The sequence below is a fragment of the Aspergillus niger genome (genome assembly GCF_000002855.4).
Source record: "Aspergillus niger supercontig An14".
Taxonomy (NCBI): Eukaryota; Fungi; Ascomycota; class Eurotiomycetes; order Eurotiales; family Aspergillaceae; genus Aspergillus; species Aspergillus niger.
Genome location: NT_166529.1, coordinates 482,315 through 502,396, shown reverse-complemented (window position 1 = coordinate 502,396; position 20,082 = coordinate 482,315). Strand labels below are relative to the sequence as shown.

At 50.2% G+C, this 20,082-nt stretch overlaps 6 protein-coding genes across 6 annotated transcripts; 2 read left to right on the top strand and 4 right to left on the bottom strand.

Moving 5' to 3' along the window:
- Positions 1-94: 94 nt before the first annotated feature.
- An14g01960 (uncharacterized protein) lies at positions 95-2,483 on the top strand (the record flags this gene model as incomplete). The annotated part of the gene is made up of 4 exons (XM_001400785.3): positions 95-188; positions 255-408; positions 466-760; positions 822-2,483. 4 exons carry the CDS (start codon positions 95-97, stop codon positions 2,481-2,483), a joined length of 2,205 nt encoding a protein of 734 aa, XP_001400822.1.
- Positions 2,484-2,962: 479 nt separating this feature from the next.
- On the bottom strand, positions 2,963-4,405 carry An14g01950 (uncharacterized protein; the record flags this gene model as incomplete). The annotated part of the gene is made up of 2 exons (XM_001400784.1): positions 2,963-4,314; positions 4,375-4,405. 2 exons carry the CDS (start codon positions 4,403-4,405, stop codon positions 2,963-2,965), a joined length of 1,383 nt encoding a protein of 460 aa, XP_001400821.1.
- A 917-nt stretch (positions 4,406-5,322) lies between these two features.
- An14g01940 (uncharacterized protein) lies at positions 5,323-6,490 on the bottom strand (the record flags this gene model as incomplete). The annotated part of the gene is made up of 2 exons (XM_001400783.1): positions 5,323-6,272; positions 6,367-6,490. 2 exons carry the CDS (start codon positions 6,488-6,490, stop codon positions 5,323-5,325), a joined length of 1,074 nt encoding a protein of 357 aa, XP_001400820.1.
- A 582-nt stretch (positions 6,491-7,072) lies between these two features.
- Positions 7,073-7,342, bottom strand: An14g01930 (uncharacterized protein; the record flags this gene model as incomplete). Its single annotated transcript, XM_059744098.1, has 2 exons — positions 7,073-7,185; positions 7,336-7,342. The coding sequence occupies 2 exons, from the start codon at positions 7,340-7,342 to the stop codon at positions 7,073-7,075; spliced, it is 120 nt and encodes a 39-aa protein (XP_059602269.1).
- A 958-nt stretch (positions 7,343-8,300) lies between these two features.
- Positions 8,301-8,662, bottom strand: An14g01920 (uncharacterized protein; the record flags this gene model as incomplete). The annotated part of the gene is made up of 2 exons (XM_059744097.1): positions 8,301-8,324; positions 8,537-8,662. The coding sequence occupies 2 exons, from the start codon at positions 8,660-8,662 to the stop codon at positions 8,301-8,303; spliced, it is 150 nt and encodes a 49-aa protein (XP_059602268.1).
- A 236-nt stretch (positions 8,663-8,898) lies between these two features.
- On the top strand, positions 8,899-20,082 carry An14g01910 (uncharacterized protein; the record flags this gene model as incomplete). Its single annotated transcript, XM_059744096.1, has 10 exons — positions 8,899-9,532; positions 9,595-10,236; positions 10,307-10,972; positions 11,005-13,108; positions 13,169-13,368; positions 13,414-15,619; positions 15,679-16,376; positions 16,438-17,614; positions 17,665-18,359; positions 18,419-20,082. Coding segments are annotated over 10 exons (10,686 nt in total), but the record flags the coding sequence as incomplete, so codon positions are not given.

Sequence of the window (20,082 nt, the reverse complement as noted above, 5' to 3'; positions counted from 1 at the left end):
GCTCAAGTCTGATCTGGTATTCTTTGCTTTTTCTTTTCCCTTTTCACCCCCTTCGACGAACCTTCCTGTCCTTCCTTTCGTCAGTTGATCCAGGATGGGTCTCTTTGCTGGACACGGAGCCCTCGACCAGGCCGAACTGGATAATTTCGGCGTCGATTGGGTCATCCACTACTCGTTCGAGGATGTCGGTAAGTAATCATCCTTCCCGATTCCATCCGGCTGAACCCGATCTCACACCCTCTTCTTCCCTCCAGAGCTCTCCCAGGCGATTCAAGAGTTTCGTACTTTAATCCACGACCTTCAAGAAGCGCATCTCCAGGTTCAAGTCCGTCATGGCTATGGCGCCTCCCTACTCGTCTGCATTCGTGTTCCACCTGATCTGTTAGGCAACCTGGTACACAAATCTCGGTACGGCTGATTGGTAACAACATATGGCGCATGGTCGGGAAAGCTAACGGCGTGTAGTGTCAAGGACTGGCTCCATGGAATCATCCACGAATTCCCTGAGGGCGGAGACGAGGGCGAAACTGACGCCGACACTCCTGCGGAGGCCCTCAGATCTGTTTACCATGCGGTGACATGGCAAAAGCATCTTGGAGGCGCTGGAATTACCCCCAAGGTGGGCCAATGGAAGAATATTACGGCGGCTATTCCTCTGCATGACCGCTCCGCCAACGCGGAGCTGCTCCGGAAATGGAGTCGGACTATTTTCTTGACGGCCGAGGATCTTGACGCCATTCGCGCATTGTATGGCGAGAAGGTGCGTGTATCTCGGAGCTTGTTCTGATTTTCCCGAGCATGTTTGATTTTAACATTCCCAGGTTGCTTTCTACTTTGCCTTCATCCATTGCTATTCCTGTTTCTTGATCTTTCCGGCCGTCTGGGGCATCTTCTCATGGTTTTACCTGGGCCCCTATTCGATTACGTGTGCGGTGGTGACTTGCATCTGGGGGATCGTGTTTATCGAATACTGGAAAACCCGCGAGCTCGATCTGAGCTTGCGCTGGAACGTCAAGGACGTAGGATTCCTAAAGGTGAACCGACCAGAATGGGTTTGGGACCGAGAATTCCAAAACCCGCACACCGGCGAGACCATCCGCGTGTTTTCGGCTCATAGGCAGTTTGCTCGCCAACTCCTGATGATCCCCTTTGCGACCGTGGCGAGCTTGGCATTGGGGAGCCTGATCATCCTATCATTTGCTCTGGAAATCTTGGTCTCGGAAGTATACAATGGCCCAATGAAGGCTTACCTGGAGTTTCTGCCGACCGTTCTGTTTTCGCTCTCCTTGCCCTCCATCACCAATATCCTGACGGAGTTTGCGAAGCGCTTGACCGACTACGAGAACTACCGCACGCAGGATCAATACGACCTGGCACAGACGGCCAAGACATTTGTGATGCACTTTATTACGGCCTTTTTGCCCACGCTACTTACCGCATTTGTGTACGTCCCGTTTGGAAGCAGGATTGCTCCCTATCTTGACACTCTGCGCTCTTACGGGCTCCTTTCTGCCAATCTTGCCCGCGAAATCCACATCGACACTTCCCGACTGCAACAGGAAGTGATCTATCTATCCGCGACCGCTCAGATCCTGAACTTCGGCGAGGAAATTGTGCTTCCCTATGTCAAGCAAACCTTGATGCACAAGTGGCGCGACTGGCGCGAAGGTCGGGACTCTTCGCGTCCTCGCGGCTACTCTCAGAGAACGGACCAACTCCTAGTGGACGCTCCGGAAGAAGCTGGTTTCCTTTCTCGTGTCCGTGACGAAATCGACGCGGACGAATACGACGTTCATGAAGATATTCTCGAGATGTGCGTGCAGTTCGGCTCTCTCGCTCTCTTTGGGGTTGCATGGCCTTTGGTGTCACTGGGCTTCCTGGCCAACAACTGGCTGGAACTACGGGGCGACTTCTTCAAATTGAGCTTGGAGTGCCAAAGACCTGCCCCCATCCGCGCCGACTCGATCGGACCATCTCTCCTGGGTCTAGAAGTTCTCAGCTGGCTCGGTACCTTGTCCACAGCTGCCATCGTGTACCTCTACCGCGCTGGTCTCCAGGAAGTTAACATGTCGTCCCTTCTTCTTACCCTTCTCCTTGCCGAATGGGCCTACGTTGGCGTTCGCTTCATCGTGCGGAGCGGACTTGAAAGAATTAGCTTCATATCCCTTCGTCGCGAGGAGTCGAAGCGATACGCCATGCGCAAACGCTTCTTGGAAGCCACCTCGGGCCGGGTGTCCCCTCGGGCTAAACCGCGGGTTCGGTTCCAGGACCGGGTTAGCGTTTTCTCCTCGTCCACTGATGTCCCTGGTACTAAGGAAGACTTCCTGCATCCAGGGCATCACCATGAAATGGGCCGCGGAGGACGGTTCTGGTCGTGGGCTCCCAATGAGACAGCGGACGCAGGCGTTCGGCTGATCAAGGCCCTGAACACTAACATGGATGGTTCGAAGACCGGGCCTGTAAAGGGCGCCAAGGGCGCTTGATCTGCTCAACACACCAGTCACTCATTACTATAGATTTGTCAATCATTCGTTTGATGTTTTCTGACTCAGAACTGTCGCAGGTAGATGGCTAGATGAGCCTGCGGGACGGAAAATGTAGTTTATTTGTGATGGACCACTAGCTGTCTTAGAACATTGTTTCCTTTTCTATTTTTATTCTCATATTTGTTTCCTTGGTTTCTTCACTTTTGGTTCTGTATGTATACATTAGACTATTAGTAATTTGATGATGATTCGGAAATCCTCTACATGTACATTGGCGTAGGCACATTCTAGTTCATACTATACAGGAACTATTCGTATCATAATCAAATCTTATTAGTACATCAGAAACGAACTAGCTCACCACCTTACTGGTAACATATAGTTTTCTCAGTCTCACAACTGAACACATTCTGTTCGGTCCTATTTAACATGTTTCCTTTCACAGACTATTGTCCACGGACGCACAACTCAATAAGTCACCGCGCAGCATGACGCAACTCCCTAGCAATCATATCAACAACACCATCAAACATCGTTGAATCTGCAAGGCCTTTTTGCCATGTAATAGTTACAACTAAACAGCCATCTCCGCCTGTGATCGAAGACACGGCCAGCGGTGCACTCACACCATCAAACGGCTGAGCGAACATCATCCGTCCAATCTGCGGCCACGAAACACGTTCCTGGCCGGCTTCCAAAACCCCCAAATTCGAAGCTTTGAAGCTCCCATCTCGGTCCTTCCCTATCTTACCCCGTATAAAGCCATGACCATCCAGGTATCTGAGCAAGCCCACACTGGAATCCTTGCCCTTGCGACTGAGCACCTCTTTAATTGTTGTGCAGGATTTCCTTGCAACTCCCCACAGAAAGCTGTCAGGAGGATGCTGGTCCATCTCCTCCCGGAAGAAGCTTTCCTTGAAGTCCATGACCCAAACACCCATTGATTGATCCGTAACTCCCCCTTCTTCCTTCAGCCACCGGCGAGTCGACATCGCGCCAATAGCTTGCAATCTGGTGTACTCTTCTGGCAGATGCGCAAGTAGGCTGCGTGCAACGGCTGTGTGTAGGGCCGAGGTGATAGTCGCATGATTTTGACGACATTTCTTTCTCAGGGTTGTAGATATTGTTTCTGAAATAACAATTTGGCGGATTTCAATATCAACTGGTGTGTATGACTTCGGTCCTGTCCAGAGACCCGGATCACGATAGGGCCATAGTTTGATCTGGAGCACCTTTTTCAGGAGGAAAGTAAAACTTATAGAGCACGGATGGAGCGCTTCCAGACTAGGCAGCAGAGGGACCTTAGGTGATGGAATCACTTGTCTTGTGATTCCTCCCTGGGCCAAGTAAGCGGCAGCATCATGTAAAGCCTCTCTAAATGTCTCGTGGAAAGCCTTCCCTGATATCCCGTCGCCGATTGCATGGTGGAATATATATACCGCTGTAAAGCGCCGCTCAGTCGGCTCTGTTAAGATGATCAGTCTCCAGAATGGCAGAGGCGCTGTGAACTCGGATTTCTGCTGAACTTGCAGCAGATTACATAGTTCAATGTCTGGTTGATCTTCAGTAGGATAATCGTGGCCACGCCTTTGAAATGATACGGATTGGGTCAGGTCGATTCCCGGGAGCCGGAAGAACCAGGTATCATGGCTGTCTTTTACCGGGATTGCTGATAGAATAGGGTTCTTGGTGATCACTGTCTCACATGCTCTATATGCATATTCCTTTAAGGGCCGGGTGAAAGTATTTGGCAGGACATAGGTTGCCGATACTGCCACGTTGGAGTGCCCAGCCAGACCGCGTGCGAGGAAGAATTTCTCTAGGTGCCCTGTTGGACGTTTGTCAATCCATGTATCTTTTTCCAATCAATTAATATTTTTGCACTGACCGGCTGGTCGTAGTCTTTCAAGCTTGTCCATCCTTGAAATGTTATAAGGACGTTGTACGACCGCACTTTCAGCGAGATGAAGATAGCATCTCTTTAGTTTTCGTCTTGGAATAATATATACTACTGTTAGGTCGAGGAAAAACAAGCCTTCTTCTGACCGAGCATCTGTTCATATTGAACAAAATAGTTCAATAAACAGCCTCTTGATATTGTTATATGGACAACTTACTAATTCAGACAACCTGAATTGGGACTGCAAATCACCCAAAGACAGCGAAGAGCCCTTCACAACACTATAGAGCAATGAACGTGATGAGTGAAAAGGTGAAAGGAATAGTTAGTGCTCTCAATTCCGCCGATATCTCAAATCATGTTAGATACTATTATACCTTTTGCGTCAAGCCTTGAACGGAGAATTTCCCGGTTTCTGAAGGCTTCTTGTCCATCTAATATGTAAGGTCTGCCGATGCCTTCAGGTTTTCCAAGCTTGATCATTAATATTGCTGTATCAGCACGGAGTATTGGGTTGCTGCTACATTGGAGAATCTGCGTTAGGTCAAGTGACTTATTAACGTGTCGAGATTCTAAAATCGTACTTGCGGTGGACGGACGTACGGCAGCGTCCCCCAAAATAATAAAAAACAGTTTATCCATGTACGTCTCATTACTATAGATAGTTCTGCCAGTGCAAACCCACATTTACTGTGATGTGGATCAGAACATAAGATGTGTCTATTCTTTCGTCGGAACTTGTGTGGCGCATGAGGGTAGCATCGGTTGCCGTGAATTGTGACAGCCTCGGTGCTTATAAAGTTTATTGTGTAGATCATTGCTTTAGTCACTGCAGTCTTTCCACTTTATCATACAACCGTCAATGTAAGCACTTGTTCATTATATTTAGCACACCAAAACTTCATCATGCAGCTACTATGTAACCAGACTTAAAAGCTAGAACTGATGCGGTGTCTCATCCACCCGGTAAACCAACTTCTGTCCTCGTACTTTATTCTCGCGCAACAGATCCAGCCCGGACAACACTCCCTTGAGCCCATATGGCTGCTTAGACACAGGGTGGGTCTTTATCTTACCCTGATCCAACAAGTCCTGAAAGACAGACTGCCATAATAGATGATGCTTCATATCGATGGGCTTGGCGGGAACCTTCTGGGGACCCATTGTGTATGGCTCCCCCACGACGGTATACGCCATTGAGACCGTCGACCGAACATCTCGCCGAGGGCACCGAAGTTCCTGCAACGTGTGGTATCGGGCCCCAGATCTGCTGGTTAGAGCTTCCGCACAGAACTGGGCAGAGCTCGCCATTGCAACGGTGTCAAAGCACAGCTTCAAGTTATCCCTAGTATACTTCCGAATCGCTGCCGCCGCATTGGGCTTGGTATAGTCAAACACGGCGTCCGCCCCGAGTCCTTTGACCAGCTCGAAATTGCTGGCTGAGCACGTCGTGATTACTTCCATCCCAGACAGTTTAGCGCATTGAATGGCCAGTGTGCCAGTTGCGGTAGATCCTCCATGGATCAAGACAGTCTTTGGTGTCGTAGGACTTCGTGGCTTTCCAGGCACTGGGAGTCCAAGATTTTGATACAGACTCTGGCCCACGGTTGTGTATCCGACTCCAACCGTGCACGCATCCTCCCAGCTCATCCCGTCCGGGATCTTGAGTTGCCCATTTCCCTTGACCATAATGTATTGGGCAAACGCGCCATCTTCGGGCTCAACAGCGTTGCATCCGTGTGTGAGTCCCAAAACTCGATCTCCCTTCTGGTATTTGGTCACCTTGGGACCAATCTCCTCGACAATCCCGGCAAAGTCGCAACCCACGATACATCCATTGCTTGGGACGAAGTCAATATGCCTCCAGTCGGTTGGGTTAAGGGCCACTGTGCCATGTTTTTAGTGAGTGCTTCTTGCTAAATGGAATGAAAGCGGAATGGTAATTGAGCAACAAAACAATGGCCCAATATGCCTGCCTACCTGTTACAGTTCTGACCAAGATGTAATCGTCGCGTAGCCTAGGGATTGATCGATTGGTCACCAAAGCAGCCTTGCGAGGACCTTGTGTGACAACAGCCAATTGGCCCTGTGATATTCCAACCATGATGCCTCTGTTGGGTTGACGAGAAGAAGGAAGAGAGGGGGAGAAATACTTGTGCACAGGACGATAAGAAGCGGAGAGAGTTAATAAGCCTCCAGAAACAAATAACCCGCTTCCTAGATTCTAATGCCCTCGGTATGAATGTAAATCTTTTGGAAGACGTACAAAGTACTGATCGGGGTAAGCCAGCTCCCCGTTCTAACTACAGAATGGACTGTGGCAGTTAAGCGGGCTGCCGACATGCCAGCTGAAGGAAGAATTAGCGGTGGCGTCCTAATAGTTGATTATCTTATTGTTGAATCTGCGGTGTGTGACTTAGCAGCTTGCCATCTTATGGCTCTGGACAAGGTTGTTCCGGGTCAGGTTGTTGGGGGAGGAGTGTGTACTCACTAGTGATTTCCTGCTTCTTTGACTTGCCGGAAGACACTATATGTTGCATATGCAACTCTGTACATATGCAGCACAGTATAATTCGTTAAGTAAAACTTGACACAGTAAAACTATATTTGTATATCTTATTCAACTCGTTCCTGATTTTTTGCACTCTTGGCCTATCTAATGAATCACACCATTGCATGCAATAGATCAATAGTCGCCGATCCTATTGGGTAGAAGCTTGGATTTAATATCGACAGACACATTCAATTCAGTCCTATGATTGACTTCATCGTCTCCTACAAAAGTCAAAGATGGAACGCCTTTTGGTAGTAGTAGTAGTTAGTCAGTAGACAGTATTGGTAGTTGGTCTCGATTCGGACTGTTCAGAATCATGTTCGCATTGTAGTACTATATATCCGAGTTACTAAATAACACGAGTGTGGGTGGAGTCACTTCCGGGGTAAACTTACTGAACATAGTGAGAGAAACATCAGAACAAGGCCGTGGATTTCTCAGATCAAGTTATTGTTTTCATCCACATAAATACGGGGTATATTGCATATGAAGCATCTGTCAAACCTGTCATATCGGTATCCCCCTGGTAATTACCTTATGCGGAACATCTCTCTCAATTGGGTTTAGGTCCAGCTGGGGGCCACAGAGGTATCAGTCATGTGATGGGGACCCATGCAGCTCCGTCTCTTCTCTATCCACTCACACACTCCCTCTCGCTTTCTTGTGTCATAAGCAATTCAGCTTGGTTAAGTGAAAATGATATCAGGCATATGTTGCAACGATTGTTCCATTATTTACACTTGTTTAGCTTGAAGCCTATATCCTGCCAGCATTCCACGGTCTTGACCGAGACGACCTGGGCTCCTTCGAAAATCGGATTCATAGCCATGAGAAGGAGTAGGGACTGCAGCGGTTTTGCGCAATTTTTACTCCGTACATGTCCTGTAACCAATTCCACTAGCCGGAACAGAACTCATGGACCCTGTTTGTTTTATTTGAACCATACTTAGAGGCGCATATTGTGGTAGACTATGAGCAAAGTACCCGCAGTGCATATCAGACTTTCCACATCGCTCCGCTGGGCTGATCAGTGACCCGCTCACTACAAGTACAAATGAATATATCAGTAAGAGCTATCTTACTGTATCTGATGATTTTATCGCTCTACAACTCCACCATCCATCACCACCAGCCAATGGAGCGTCCGGACCTCCAGATTGTTTACCTCCTGGGCGATCTACCTTTCGGGGCTAGTACCAAGGGTGCGACATCGCAAACCACTGGCCACCCTTAAGGTGAACTGATGCAGGTTACCCTAACCATCGAAGAGAGTGTGGAACGCTTGTGTCCTTGACAATCATGACTAGTATTCTCGCAACCATTGATCACTAGCTGAATTGCTTACAGTCTTGAATTATATTCACCCTTGCGCTTGAGGTAGGCTCTAGGGATTTGTCTTTGAAAGCATCAAAACTAAAAGTCATCTCTAAGCTCCAGATTCAGTGACCTCGATTGTCTGGTTGCTACTGGCACACCGCTCCTAAATTTGAAGGTGCTGCAGTATTAGTGGGCGGTGGCTGAGACACCATGGAAGGTTCAATCTACTCGTGCTGCATCGGAGATCCCTCTCCCACCCAAAGGGAAATGTATACGTACACGCGCATATGAAAAGACTAGAAAGTACTCCGTATAACGGATTAAATACATCACATGAGGAAGAAAGAAGCAAAAAAAAAAAAAAAAAAAAAAAGGAAGAAGAAGAGCCTGTAGGCCCAGCAGCATCATGGTTGACCAAGTGCAGATCACTAGGCCTATATGATACCAAGATGACAAGGCTTGCGGGTATTTGGGGATCTGTGCATTCTCCAACAATCAAACAAGCTTAGGCTCTTTTGATAATTTTATTGGCGAGAGTTCGATTCTATAAGTACTACTGGTTAAGCCCAACCGTTCCATTTCCAACTTATCTCCGGGTGACCACTAACAATCTGATCAAAGATAATACTTTGCGAACCACAATGAACGTCCCCAATGAGCCCATTGCCATAGTTGGCAGTGCTTGCCGGTTTCCCGGTGGCTGTGATACCCCTTCCAAGCTTTGGGAGATGCTGAAGCAGCAGCGCGATGTCATTAAGAAAATTCCCAAAGATCGTTTCAATACCGACGCGTTATATCATCCCGAGCCGACGCACCATGGCACCTCAAATGCTCAATATTCATATCTGCTAGAGCAAGACATAGGCGAGTTCGATGCAAACTTCTTCAATATTCATCCAAAAGAAGCCGAATGTATTGATCCGCAACAGAGGGTTCTCCTGGAAACAGTTTATGATGGAATATCCGCCGCCGGCCTACCCATGGAGAAGATGCGAGGATCTGATACGGCCGTCTATGTGGGTCAGATGTGCGATGACTGGGCTGGCATCCTCCAGCATCAGGTCGATGAAGCCCCACCATACACTGGCACGGGGACGTCACGAAGTATCATGGCCAACCGAGTTTCGTACTTTTTCGACTGGCATGGCCCATGTATGAATATTGATACGGCATGCTCGTCGAGTCTTGTAGCGGTTCACGAGGCGGTTCAGACCTTGCGGAGTGGTCACTCTGCAGTCGCTGTGGCGGCTGGTGTTAATTTTCTAATCCATCCAAGTATGGCGGCCGCTAGTGCTTTCTGTTGATTGATTGACCATGCGAGCAAACCGAGCATCTAGTGTATTATGTTAGTGAAAGTAACCTCCGGATGTTATCTACGTCAGGTCGATGCCGGATGTGGGATGCATCGGGAGATGGGTACGGACGTGGTGAGGGAATTGCTTGTGTAGTACTCAAGACCCTTAGCCAGGCACAGAAAGACAATGACCACATTGAATGCATCATTCGGGAGACTGGGGTTAATCAAGATGGCCGAACCTCCGGAATCACCATGCCCAGTAACATTGCCCAGGCACAGTTAATTCGCGATACTTACCGCCGCGCCGGGCTCGATGTCCGCAATCCGCTGGACCAGCCTCAGTTTTTCCATGCCCACGGCACGGGCACAAAGGCGGGTGACCCACAGGAAGCAACAGCTATTTATCGCGCATTCTTCACAAAGGAGACCGAACCAGAGCAGAAGCTGCTGGTGGGCTCTATCAAAACACACATTGGGCATACAGAGGGCGCAGCGGGCCTTGCCAGTGTCATCAGCACTTCGCTTGCCTTACAACATGGCGAAATATTCCCGAATATGCATTTCAACGAGCTGAACCCTGATATTCTTCCATATTACGGCGCCTTTGAGGTGCCAACCTCTGTCCAGGAGTGGCCGGCGTTGAAGCCAGGTCAGGTTCGCCGAGCGAGTGTCAACAGTTTCGGTAAGGAACTTGCTTCCCTTTTGGAAACAGCAGGCATGAATAGAGGCAGATATCTAAGTGACTAGAATAGGATTTGGGGGCACCAACACCCACGCCATTCTTGAGGCTTATATACCGTCCGAGCCCACGCACTCCGAGCCGCCTCGGTCGTCAACATTGTACACACCGTTGCTCTTTTCAGCCAGCTCGGCTGACTCTCTCCGGGAGATGATTACCAAGCATCTCGACTACCTGGTCGAAAATCCTGAAACTAGCCTTCGTGATCTTGCATGGACGCTGCAGCATCATCGCTCAACTTTACCTTTCAGGAAGGCCATCACCGGGTCCAACTACGAGAAAATTGTAGCTCAAATGCATAGCGTTGTATCTGCCGAGCCGGCTGATCTGAAAACTCGATTTGCTCAATACTCGGAGCCTCGGATTCTGGCAGTATTTACTGGTCAGGGCGCTCAGTGGCCTCAGATGGGTGCTCGCTTGCTACAGTCTTCAAGCTTTGTGCGCGATAAAATTGCCTTCTTAGACGAGTGCCTAGCCACTCTTCCTGAAGATGATCGACCAGATTGGGCTCTTAGCGACCAGATTCTGGCTGCAGGGAAATTTTCTAGGGTCACTGAAGCGGCCATATCTCAGCCTCTTTGTACCGCTGTCCAGATTGTCCTTGTTGATCTCCTTCAAGCAGCGGGGATAAAGATTGGTGCAGTCGTGGGACATTCCTCGGGCAAGTTTCCCTATCTCCGTTTGCGGATTTTATAACGTATATTAATCTAGATACAGGGGAGATTGGTGCGGCGTATGCCGCTGGCTTCCTGTCTGCATGCGATGCTATTCGAGTGGCATATCTCCGTGGTGTCTGCGCGAAGCTCGCAGCTTCCCCGAGTGGTAGCAAGGGTAGTATGGCTGCCATCGGTGCTTCGGCTGAGGAGGCGCACGATCTCTGTAACTCTGAGAAAATGAAAGATCGAATTACTGTCGCGGCGCTGAACTCGGGATCCAGCGTTACACTATCCGGGGATGAGGACGCCATCAACGCAGCGGTGGATATCTTCTCTCGCCAGGGCAAATTCGCCCGTCGCCTGCGGGTAGATACAGCGTACCATTCGGCGCACATGCAGCCATGTGTAGATCCATATCTCAAGGCTATGGAACGCTGTGGTGTCTCAGTGCAACAACCTTTGGGAGACCGACCGACCTGGTTTTCCAGTGTATACCCTAATACTGCGATGAGTGCCGATACCTTGACCACTGAGTACTGGGTTCATAATATGGTGCAGGCTGTTCTCTTTTCACCGGCCCTCATTACGGCTGCCAAGGGCGGACAGCCATTTGACATGGGCATTGAAGTGGGCCCTCACCCGGCCCTCAAGGGTCCTGCGTTGGACTCACTAGGCCAGATAGACATGCAAATTCCTTATACCGGGTTATTTGCTCGTGGCGAAGATGATGTAGATGAGCTCTCTGCCGCTATGGGATTCCTCTGGACCCAGCTTGGCTCGGGTGTGGTCAACTTCGACGGACTGGAGCGGGCTTTAAACAGCGACAAGGAGCCCAAAAAACTCCTTGTTAATCTGCCCAGTTACCCATTCGACCATCAGAATCGCTATTGGGCTGAGTGTCGCACGTGGAGGGCTGACAGACTGTCAGGAAAACCCCCAAATCCACTACTAGGATCGGTTCTGGCTACCACGAGGAGCTCTAGCAATGCGCAGTGGAAAAACATCCTCAAGCCAACAGAGATACCTTGGCTACAGGGACATCGATTGCAAAATCAGCTAATTTTGCCCGCGACTGCATACATTGTTATGGCTCTGGAAGCAATCACCGCGGTGGCTGGGGATGCTGCAATAGCATTGTTCCGGATGACCGATGTCCTACTGAGGCGCGCGATTGTATTCAATGACGATAACTCAAGCGTGGAGTGTATTTCCAGCTTGCGAATACTGGAGTCAAATGAGTCGCGCATCAGAGCCAAATTCACCGTCGAGTCTGCCTCGCAAGGAGACCTGTCCTTGCGGCTCAATGTGGAAAGTTTCATTGAGGTGGAACTGGGCGGATCCATCCCCGACAAACTACCATTGCTCGAGCACGATCGGTACTACAATATCAACGAGCAAAACGCCGAAAGATTCTATTCAGAAATGCAAATGATCGGCTACCACTACTCGCCGCCTTTTCGGGGAATTTCCAGCATCCACAGACGCTTGAACTTTGCTCACGGCACACTGATTGACCAGTCGGGAGACGCCTGGGAGGATCAGCTTATCCTGCATCCAGGTATGTTGGATACAGCTGTACAGACAATCATTGTGGCCTACTCTGCGCCCCAGGATGGACGGCTATGGTCCCTCCATGTGCCAACCCGGATCGCCTCGATAGAATTTAATCCCCATTTCGTTTTCAGTCGAACCTCGAAGCAAGAACTCATTCGGTGGGAAAGTAACGTCGCCGATCAGGCAGCCAGCGTGATTGAGGGATCGTTTCATCTTCTCACTCAGGACAGGAAACATAGCTTTCTGCAGGCAGAAGGCATTGTGTTATCACCATTCAGTCCTGCCCAAGCCCAGGATGATAACCAGCTGCTGGGCCATATGGAATGGCAACCGGCAATCCCGAACGCAGATATTGAGGCTGCCGAAGCCTCTAGCGCTTTAGACTCATCCGTGACCAGAGACGTGGAGCGAATGGCTCTGTACTATCTGCGCAAAATGTGCGAGACGAGCACAGAGAAGCACCGAAACAATGCGTTGCCGCATCATCAACAGCTCCTCAGGTGGGCAAGCTCTACCCTCGATCGGGTTTCAGCAGGCAAGCATCCTTTCATTGCCAAGGAATGGATTTCCGACTCTGAGCAGCAGATCCAGCAACTGACCCGCTAGTAAGTTCCCGCCTGCCACGGATTGTACCGGCGTCAACTGCATGCTCATCATTATCACAGCCACCATGACTCTGTGGAAGCGAGACTCGTAGCGGAGATCGGCTCTAGCCTTCCCTATGTCGTTCAAGAACAGGGTGTTCTTGCGCACTATATCTCCATTGACGAGGAAGCGCCTACTATCAAAATGGTACATGAGCGCCTGGCCAATCTGGTAAAGCAGATAAACCATCGCTACGCGCATATGAATATCCTTGAGATTGGTACGTCCTGTCTTGGGCTTGGAAGACAATACTGACCAGATATAGGATCTGGGACCGGGGCTGTGGCTGAGATTATTGTGCCCTCCCTGGGGACATCGTTCTCCTCTTACACCTTTACCGATGTCTCCGATGACCTCTTCAGTGAAGCTGAATTCCGCTTTGGTCAGTACGCAGATCGAATGGTCTTCAGAACATTGGATATTCAGCAGGATCTCGCTGCTCAGGGCTTTATTGCTGGCAAGTATGACCTCGTTCTCATAGGTAACAATCTCCAGATGGCTCAGGACCAGGAGAAGGCCCTCTCCAATATTCGCCAACTGCTGAAGCCTGGTGGGTACCTCATCGGTGCCAGTCCAATCACGGATGACTCGTTGCGTTTGGGGGTTTTCATGAGCGATTGCCCAGAATGGTGGGCTGGTGCCGACGCAGGCCGAATGACCTTAGACAGCTGGGGTAGTCTCCTGCGCCAATGCCAGTTTGCTGGTATTGACACTTGCACCCCAATCCAGGACGCCCTCCATGATGTTCCCGTCTGGGCTGCTCAAGCAGTGGATGAACGTGTGCGACTGTTGCGAGACCCTCTGGCTGCATCACAAGAGTTCCCGGAGGAGATGCCACACCTGGTTATTATCGGGGGGAAATCTATGGCCACCGTGCAGCTGATAGAGCAGATCAGTGCCCTGCTGTCGACTAAATATTCCAACGTCACCCGTTTCCCTTCGCTCGAGGCGTTGAATCGAGATTCTGTCCCACCAAAAGCTACCGTGCTTAGTCTCGCCGACTTGGATGGCCCAGTAATGAAGTCATGGACCTCTGACAAGCTAGAGGCCTTGAAGGCCCTCTGGGACCAAGCGGCCAAGGTATTGTGGGTTACCAAGGGAGCTTACTCCAGTGAGCCGTATTCTACCATGATTGCCGGCATCGCGCGAGTGGTCAGAGCGGAAAAGATCGAACTCAACGTGCAGCTGCTGGACATTGCCTTCCTTGACCAGAGAACTGCAAGTTTGGTGTCCGAGACATTGTTGAGACACCATTATCTTCTTACCTGGTCGCCGGAGAACTCCACGGAAAAATTATTATGGAGCTCTGAGAATGAAGTGGCTTTCGATGGCCAGCAGATGCTCATCCCGCGCGTGCGTATAAATGAAACGGAGAACTTGCGGATGAACAGTGCCCGCCGGTCTATAGTGCATGAGGTTGATCCGTCCACAGCGGCCCTACGGTTGGCCAGCTCAGGTGAATCCTACCAGTTGGAAGAGGTATCCTCCTTGCGAGTTGCCCCAACGTTGCCAACTATCCGCGTGCGTCAATCATTGCTGCAGTTCCTCAAGCTTGGGTCAAACGGCTCCTTTATGCTCTGTATTGGCACAAAGCAGGATGATTCCCAAGCCACAGTTTTGGCTGTGACCCAGACAGCGGAGTCGCTGGCACCAGTGGAGCCTGGTTGGACTATTGAGATACCCACCTCGCTTGATATTGCACACTTGGCTCTGGTGACCGTGGCCACCTACATTGTTTCTCAGCAAATCTTAGCCATGGTTCCCTACAATGGTGCCCTCGTGGTCCATGAGCCGGACAAATTTCTCTATGCCGCCCTTTCAGACGCTGCGGAAAAGAGTCGTATTAATGTGTGGTTTACCACTTGCCAACCCGGCCGTGACTCTAACTGGACGTACCTGCACCCTGCCCTTCCCGCTCGTTTGGTCAAGGAGAGGCTTCCCAGTGAGGTATCTGCTTTCATCAACTTCGAGTCTCCCAAGGGTCCGGGCTCCCGGGTAGCCGAAGCCATTGCAGGCTGTATGCCCCCTCATGGTGTGCAGGCCTCGGCGACAACCCTGTTTACCAACCAGTTGTACACCCGCTCGGGAGCTGACCCGACTGTTCTCAGCAAGCTTCTTCACGATACGTGGCAGATTGCTTCCTCGTCAAGCTTGGCCTTCGAGCTCAACGAGCCTATCCCTTTGGGAGAGGTTTCGTGCCACAACCCGGTAGAAGAAGCTATTCAGCTGGTTGACTGGGACGTTCCTGTGGTGCCGGTTCATCTGAGACAAATTGACAATGATCCAATTTTCCGGCGCGATCGGACCTATCTGATGATTGGTCTCACTGGTGAGGTTGGTCAGTCTCTCTGCCACTGGATGGCTCGTAAGGGGGCCGGTTTTATTGTCCTGGCGAGTCGTAACCCCAAGGTTACCCCGGCATTTCTTCAAAAGGCCGAAGATCTGGGTGCAACTGTTCGGTCGCTTTCATTGTATGAAAACCTCCCTCCCATATGGTATTAAGGTTTACACTAATCTTGGCTTGACGTAGGGATATTACCAGTCGAAACTCTCTTCAACGCTGCCTCCGGGAAATCAGGCGCAGCATGCCCCCAATTGCGGGCGTGGCTAACGGTGCCATGATTATGGAGGACGTGCTATTTGACGATTTAGAATTCGAAAGCATGGAAAGGTCAATGAAGCCGAAGGTTCTTGGGAGCAAGCTGCTGGACGAGGCATTTTATGACACTCCCCTAGATTTTTTCATCATGTTCTCGTCTGTTGCAGGTGTTGTGGGCAACACAGGACAAGGCACCTACGCAGCAGCTAACATGTACATGGCCGGTCTAGTCTTGAAGAGGCGTAAGCGTGGGGTTGTTGGCTCTGCCATTGCCTACAGTCCCTTGATGGGCTTGGGATACATCAATCGCACCGACGAAACAATGGGCGATAAATTTCGGTCGATGGGTATTTCCCTTCTTTCAGAGACAGACTTCCATTATGCCTTTGCTGAGGCTATCAAAGAGGGTCAAGCAAAGTGCCATGACCGCGCAGAACTGATAACGGGCTGTTCCCCGATGGTTTTGGCTGATGTTGTTCGTGGCCGTATCCGCAGTGATATTCGTTTCAGTCACCTCAATCTTGAGCGGACTACAGGTAAAGCAGGCTCAGGCTCAGGTGCCAATTCATCTGTGAAAGCTCAGTTACAGCAAGCCAGTTCTCTGGAGGAAGTCCAGGACATAATTCTTGGTAAGGATCCTCTTCGTTAGGTGCACTGACAAAGGAGCTGACTGATATTCCTTTTATTTAGGTTCATTCACTGCAAGGCTGAAAAGCCTGCTTCGAATGTCCACCGAGCAATCCCTGGATGTCAACAGCAGCCTGGTCGATCAAGGCATTGATTCATTGGTTGCTATTGACATTCGTGAATGGTTTGGCCGTGAGTTGGAGGTTGATATGCCGGTTATCAGGATCCTTGGAGGTTCTTCTATTGCCGTTCTGATCGAGGATAGTCTTCAGTACATCCCAAAGACCGTGCTTGACCTCAATAGCCTGTCTGGCGAGGGTCAAAATGAGCCTGTGGAGCAAATGTCACCTGCTGCTTCCGCAACTGAGCCGCAGAAAAAGCCAGCTGCTACTCTGGACAGTCTCGATGCCGAGCCATCTACCTCTTTCTCAGACCACAAGGACTCCGGCTCTTCCAGCTCAGACAGTGAGAGTGTCGATACACCTTCTAATTATGGAACTAGTGACACTGAGCCCGATGAGGAGAACACATATGAGCCTCTAATTGATATAGATTTGCGCCAGTCCACCATCCAATCAGCAACAGAGAAGATCGCGCCAATGTCCTTCAACCAGGCCCGTTTCTGGTTCATGCAGCATGCCCTGCAAGATCCTTCCGCTCTTAATATGGCCCATTGCTGGCACGTTGAGGGTTCATTAGACCTTCCCAGGCTCAGGAAGGCGGTCACCACGGTTGGCGATCGACATGAGGCGATGCGTACCCGGTTCTTCTGGGGGGGAGAGAACCATAATGTGCCCATGCAAGGAATTCTATCGCGGTGCATTGTCCAGCTTGAGATCAAGGGCATCGCCAACAAGGAGGAGGTATATCGGGAATTGGATGCCATGCGGCACCATACCTATGACCTCAATGACTGGCAGCTTGTGAGAACTCGTCTTCTCACGTTGTCTGACAAAGAGCATTACATGATTATTGGCAACCATCAGATCACCTTCGATGGTAACAGTGCCTCGCTTTTGCTCAATGAGATGAATGAAGCCTATCTGGGACAGAGCCTACCAATGCTTTCCAAGGCGTCTCAGTACTCTTCCTTTGCAGAGAAGCAGCTACAACACTACAGTCAAGGATATTTTCAAGAGCACGTTGACTACTTCAAAAGCATTATCCACGAAGACAATCCGCCGCTCGAACTGTTTTCTTTTGCCACAGCCAAATCTAGGCCAGTGCGGTCCCAATACCGGTAAGTACCGCCTGTCCCAGATATAGATAGTCATTAACGATCACGTCTAGCACTCACCGATCGGACATGCTTCTTTCGCCGAAGCAGACTTCTCTGCTTAACCAAGTCTCTCAGAAGATCCAGTCAAAAACCTTTGACATCTATACCGCCGTGCTGGGCGTTCTTTTGTTCCGCCTATTGCCAAATATCAAGCACGTATTGATTGGCATCGATGCCAACCGTAGCGATCTGAGTTGGGACAAACCCATGGGCTGCGTGCTGAATACGTTGCCGATCCGGCTAGACAGACCAGAGACCAACACCAAGCTTGGCCCTTTTCTCGGCAAAGTGCGAGATGCAATCAATGGCGTTCTAGAGCATTCGTCCGTGCCGTTCGATGTCCTGGTCAACGAGCTCAAGCTGGACCGTTCAGCAAATTGCTCACCCGTGTTCCAAGTGATGATACAGCACCGCATTGAAAGTCAAGACCGGGTTACATGGTGCAATGCTACCCGTAGCCGCGGTAAATCTCTAAAACCTTGCACGGGATTTGATCTTCATTTGGAAATTGTCGAAAATGCTGAGGGTAATTCGGTGGTCAGCTTGGAGATGCAGCAGGGACTATACAGCCAGGAGCACACAGATCTTCTTGTTAAGACCTATGTTAACCTACTAGAGCAGCTGACTACGATCCCAGAGGCACCTTTGGAAACTGCTGAGTTGTGGTCATCCGAGGTTACTTCGATGGCACTAAGAGTTGCTACGGGTATGCAAACACACTTCCTCCTACATGTATCTTCCTTCCGACTAACCGTTTCCCTATAGGCCCTGTGGCACCTATGAGATGGCCGCAGACCGTTGTTCATCGGATTGACCAGATGGTGCAGCTATACGGAAGCAAACCTGCCCTCAAGGATGGCAGTGGCAAGATCTTGACCTACAACGATATGGGCCGCCGCGTTGACTCGATTATCGCGGCTTTGCGCCAGGCTGGGGCTCCAAAATGCTCTGTTATTGCTGCTATGCAAGAGCCCAGTGTTGATTCAATCTGCTCAATGTTGGCTGTTTTCCGTGCTGGCGCAGTATATATGCCACTTAATACACGCCTATCCACCGAGCAAATAAAGTGTACACTGCAATCACATAAGCCAGTGTTGTTACTTGTTGATCAAGCTACGTCCAATACGGCCATGTCACTTCAAGATCTCAAGCCTAAGGTGTTGAATGTCTCTTCAGTGCCCACGCGGAGGCAGATTCAGCGCGCACCGAATCTGGCCGATGGTAATTCGGCCGCAGCTGTTCTTTTCACGGGCGGTTCTGCCTCAGAGCCAAAGGGAGTTTTGGTCAATCATGCAAGCATGATTGCCCAGCTTGAGGCCTCTTCAATGCAGTACAATTTCTCCGATGAGAGACCACTGATTGCTCTCCAACATTCGGACCATTCTATTGGACTGTCGCTCACCCAAGCCTTCGATGCCTTGTGTAACGGAGGAAGCTTGGTTATCCTATCTGCGGACAGACAGGGGGATCCAATCGAAATTGCGAAAACAGTCCGGGAGGAAAACATCAGTTATACATTGGCGACCCCGTCTGAATACCAAAGTTGGCTCAGCATTGCAGCGGGAGAGCTTCTGAAGTGTCCTCACTGGACTCTTGCTGCTATGGCAGGTGGAGAAGTCTCTCACAAGCTATTGCAAAGCTTCCGTTCTCTTGAGAGCGCGTCTCTTCAGCTTCTGAATCTCTATATTTCGCCTGGAATGTGTTTCGGTTCTACCTGGCAGGGTCGGATTGAATACCGCAAGTCTGTCTTAGAGTTGCCCCTCGCCGCAGGATACCCTTCACCCAACCAAGCAATCTATATCGTCGATACCAAGCTGCGGCCTCTTCCGATTGGTGTTCCTGGCGAAGTTATCATAGGGGGTGCTGGCGTCACCAGTGGATATGTCAACCCGGATGCTGCAACAAAGGGGAAGTTTATCGAGTCACCATTTTCACACTTGGATACCAATTTCACTACGAACAAATGGACGAGTGTTTATCGCACTGGAGACTACGGCTACTTGCGGAAGGACGGTTCCCTTGTCCTAGTTGGCCGTTCGAATAGCGACACTCACGTCAATGTTCGCGGCTTCCAAGTTGAGCCAGCAGAGATCGAAAACGCCTTGGTCGAGGCTGCTGGGGGTTTGTTGGCCGATGCCGTGGTCACCTTGAGAGAACATGATGAAGACCAATTTTTGGCTGCTCATGTTGTCTTTACTAGCCAGGTGATTCCGAGCGATTCCGAGGAGTTTCTAGACAATCTCCGGATGCGCCTGCCTGTACCAGAGTATATGGTCCCTTCCGCTATAGTGCCCTTGGCTAAACTGCCATTGAATGCTCACTCGGAGGTGGACCGACTTGCTATCCACCAGCTGCCAATTGACGAATCTAATGTCGTGACTTGGAGTAGCCGAGAAATGACACCGATGGAAGCTAGTCTTGCCGAGATC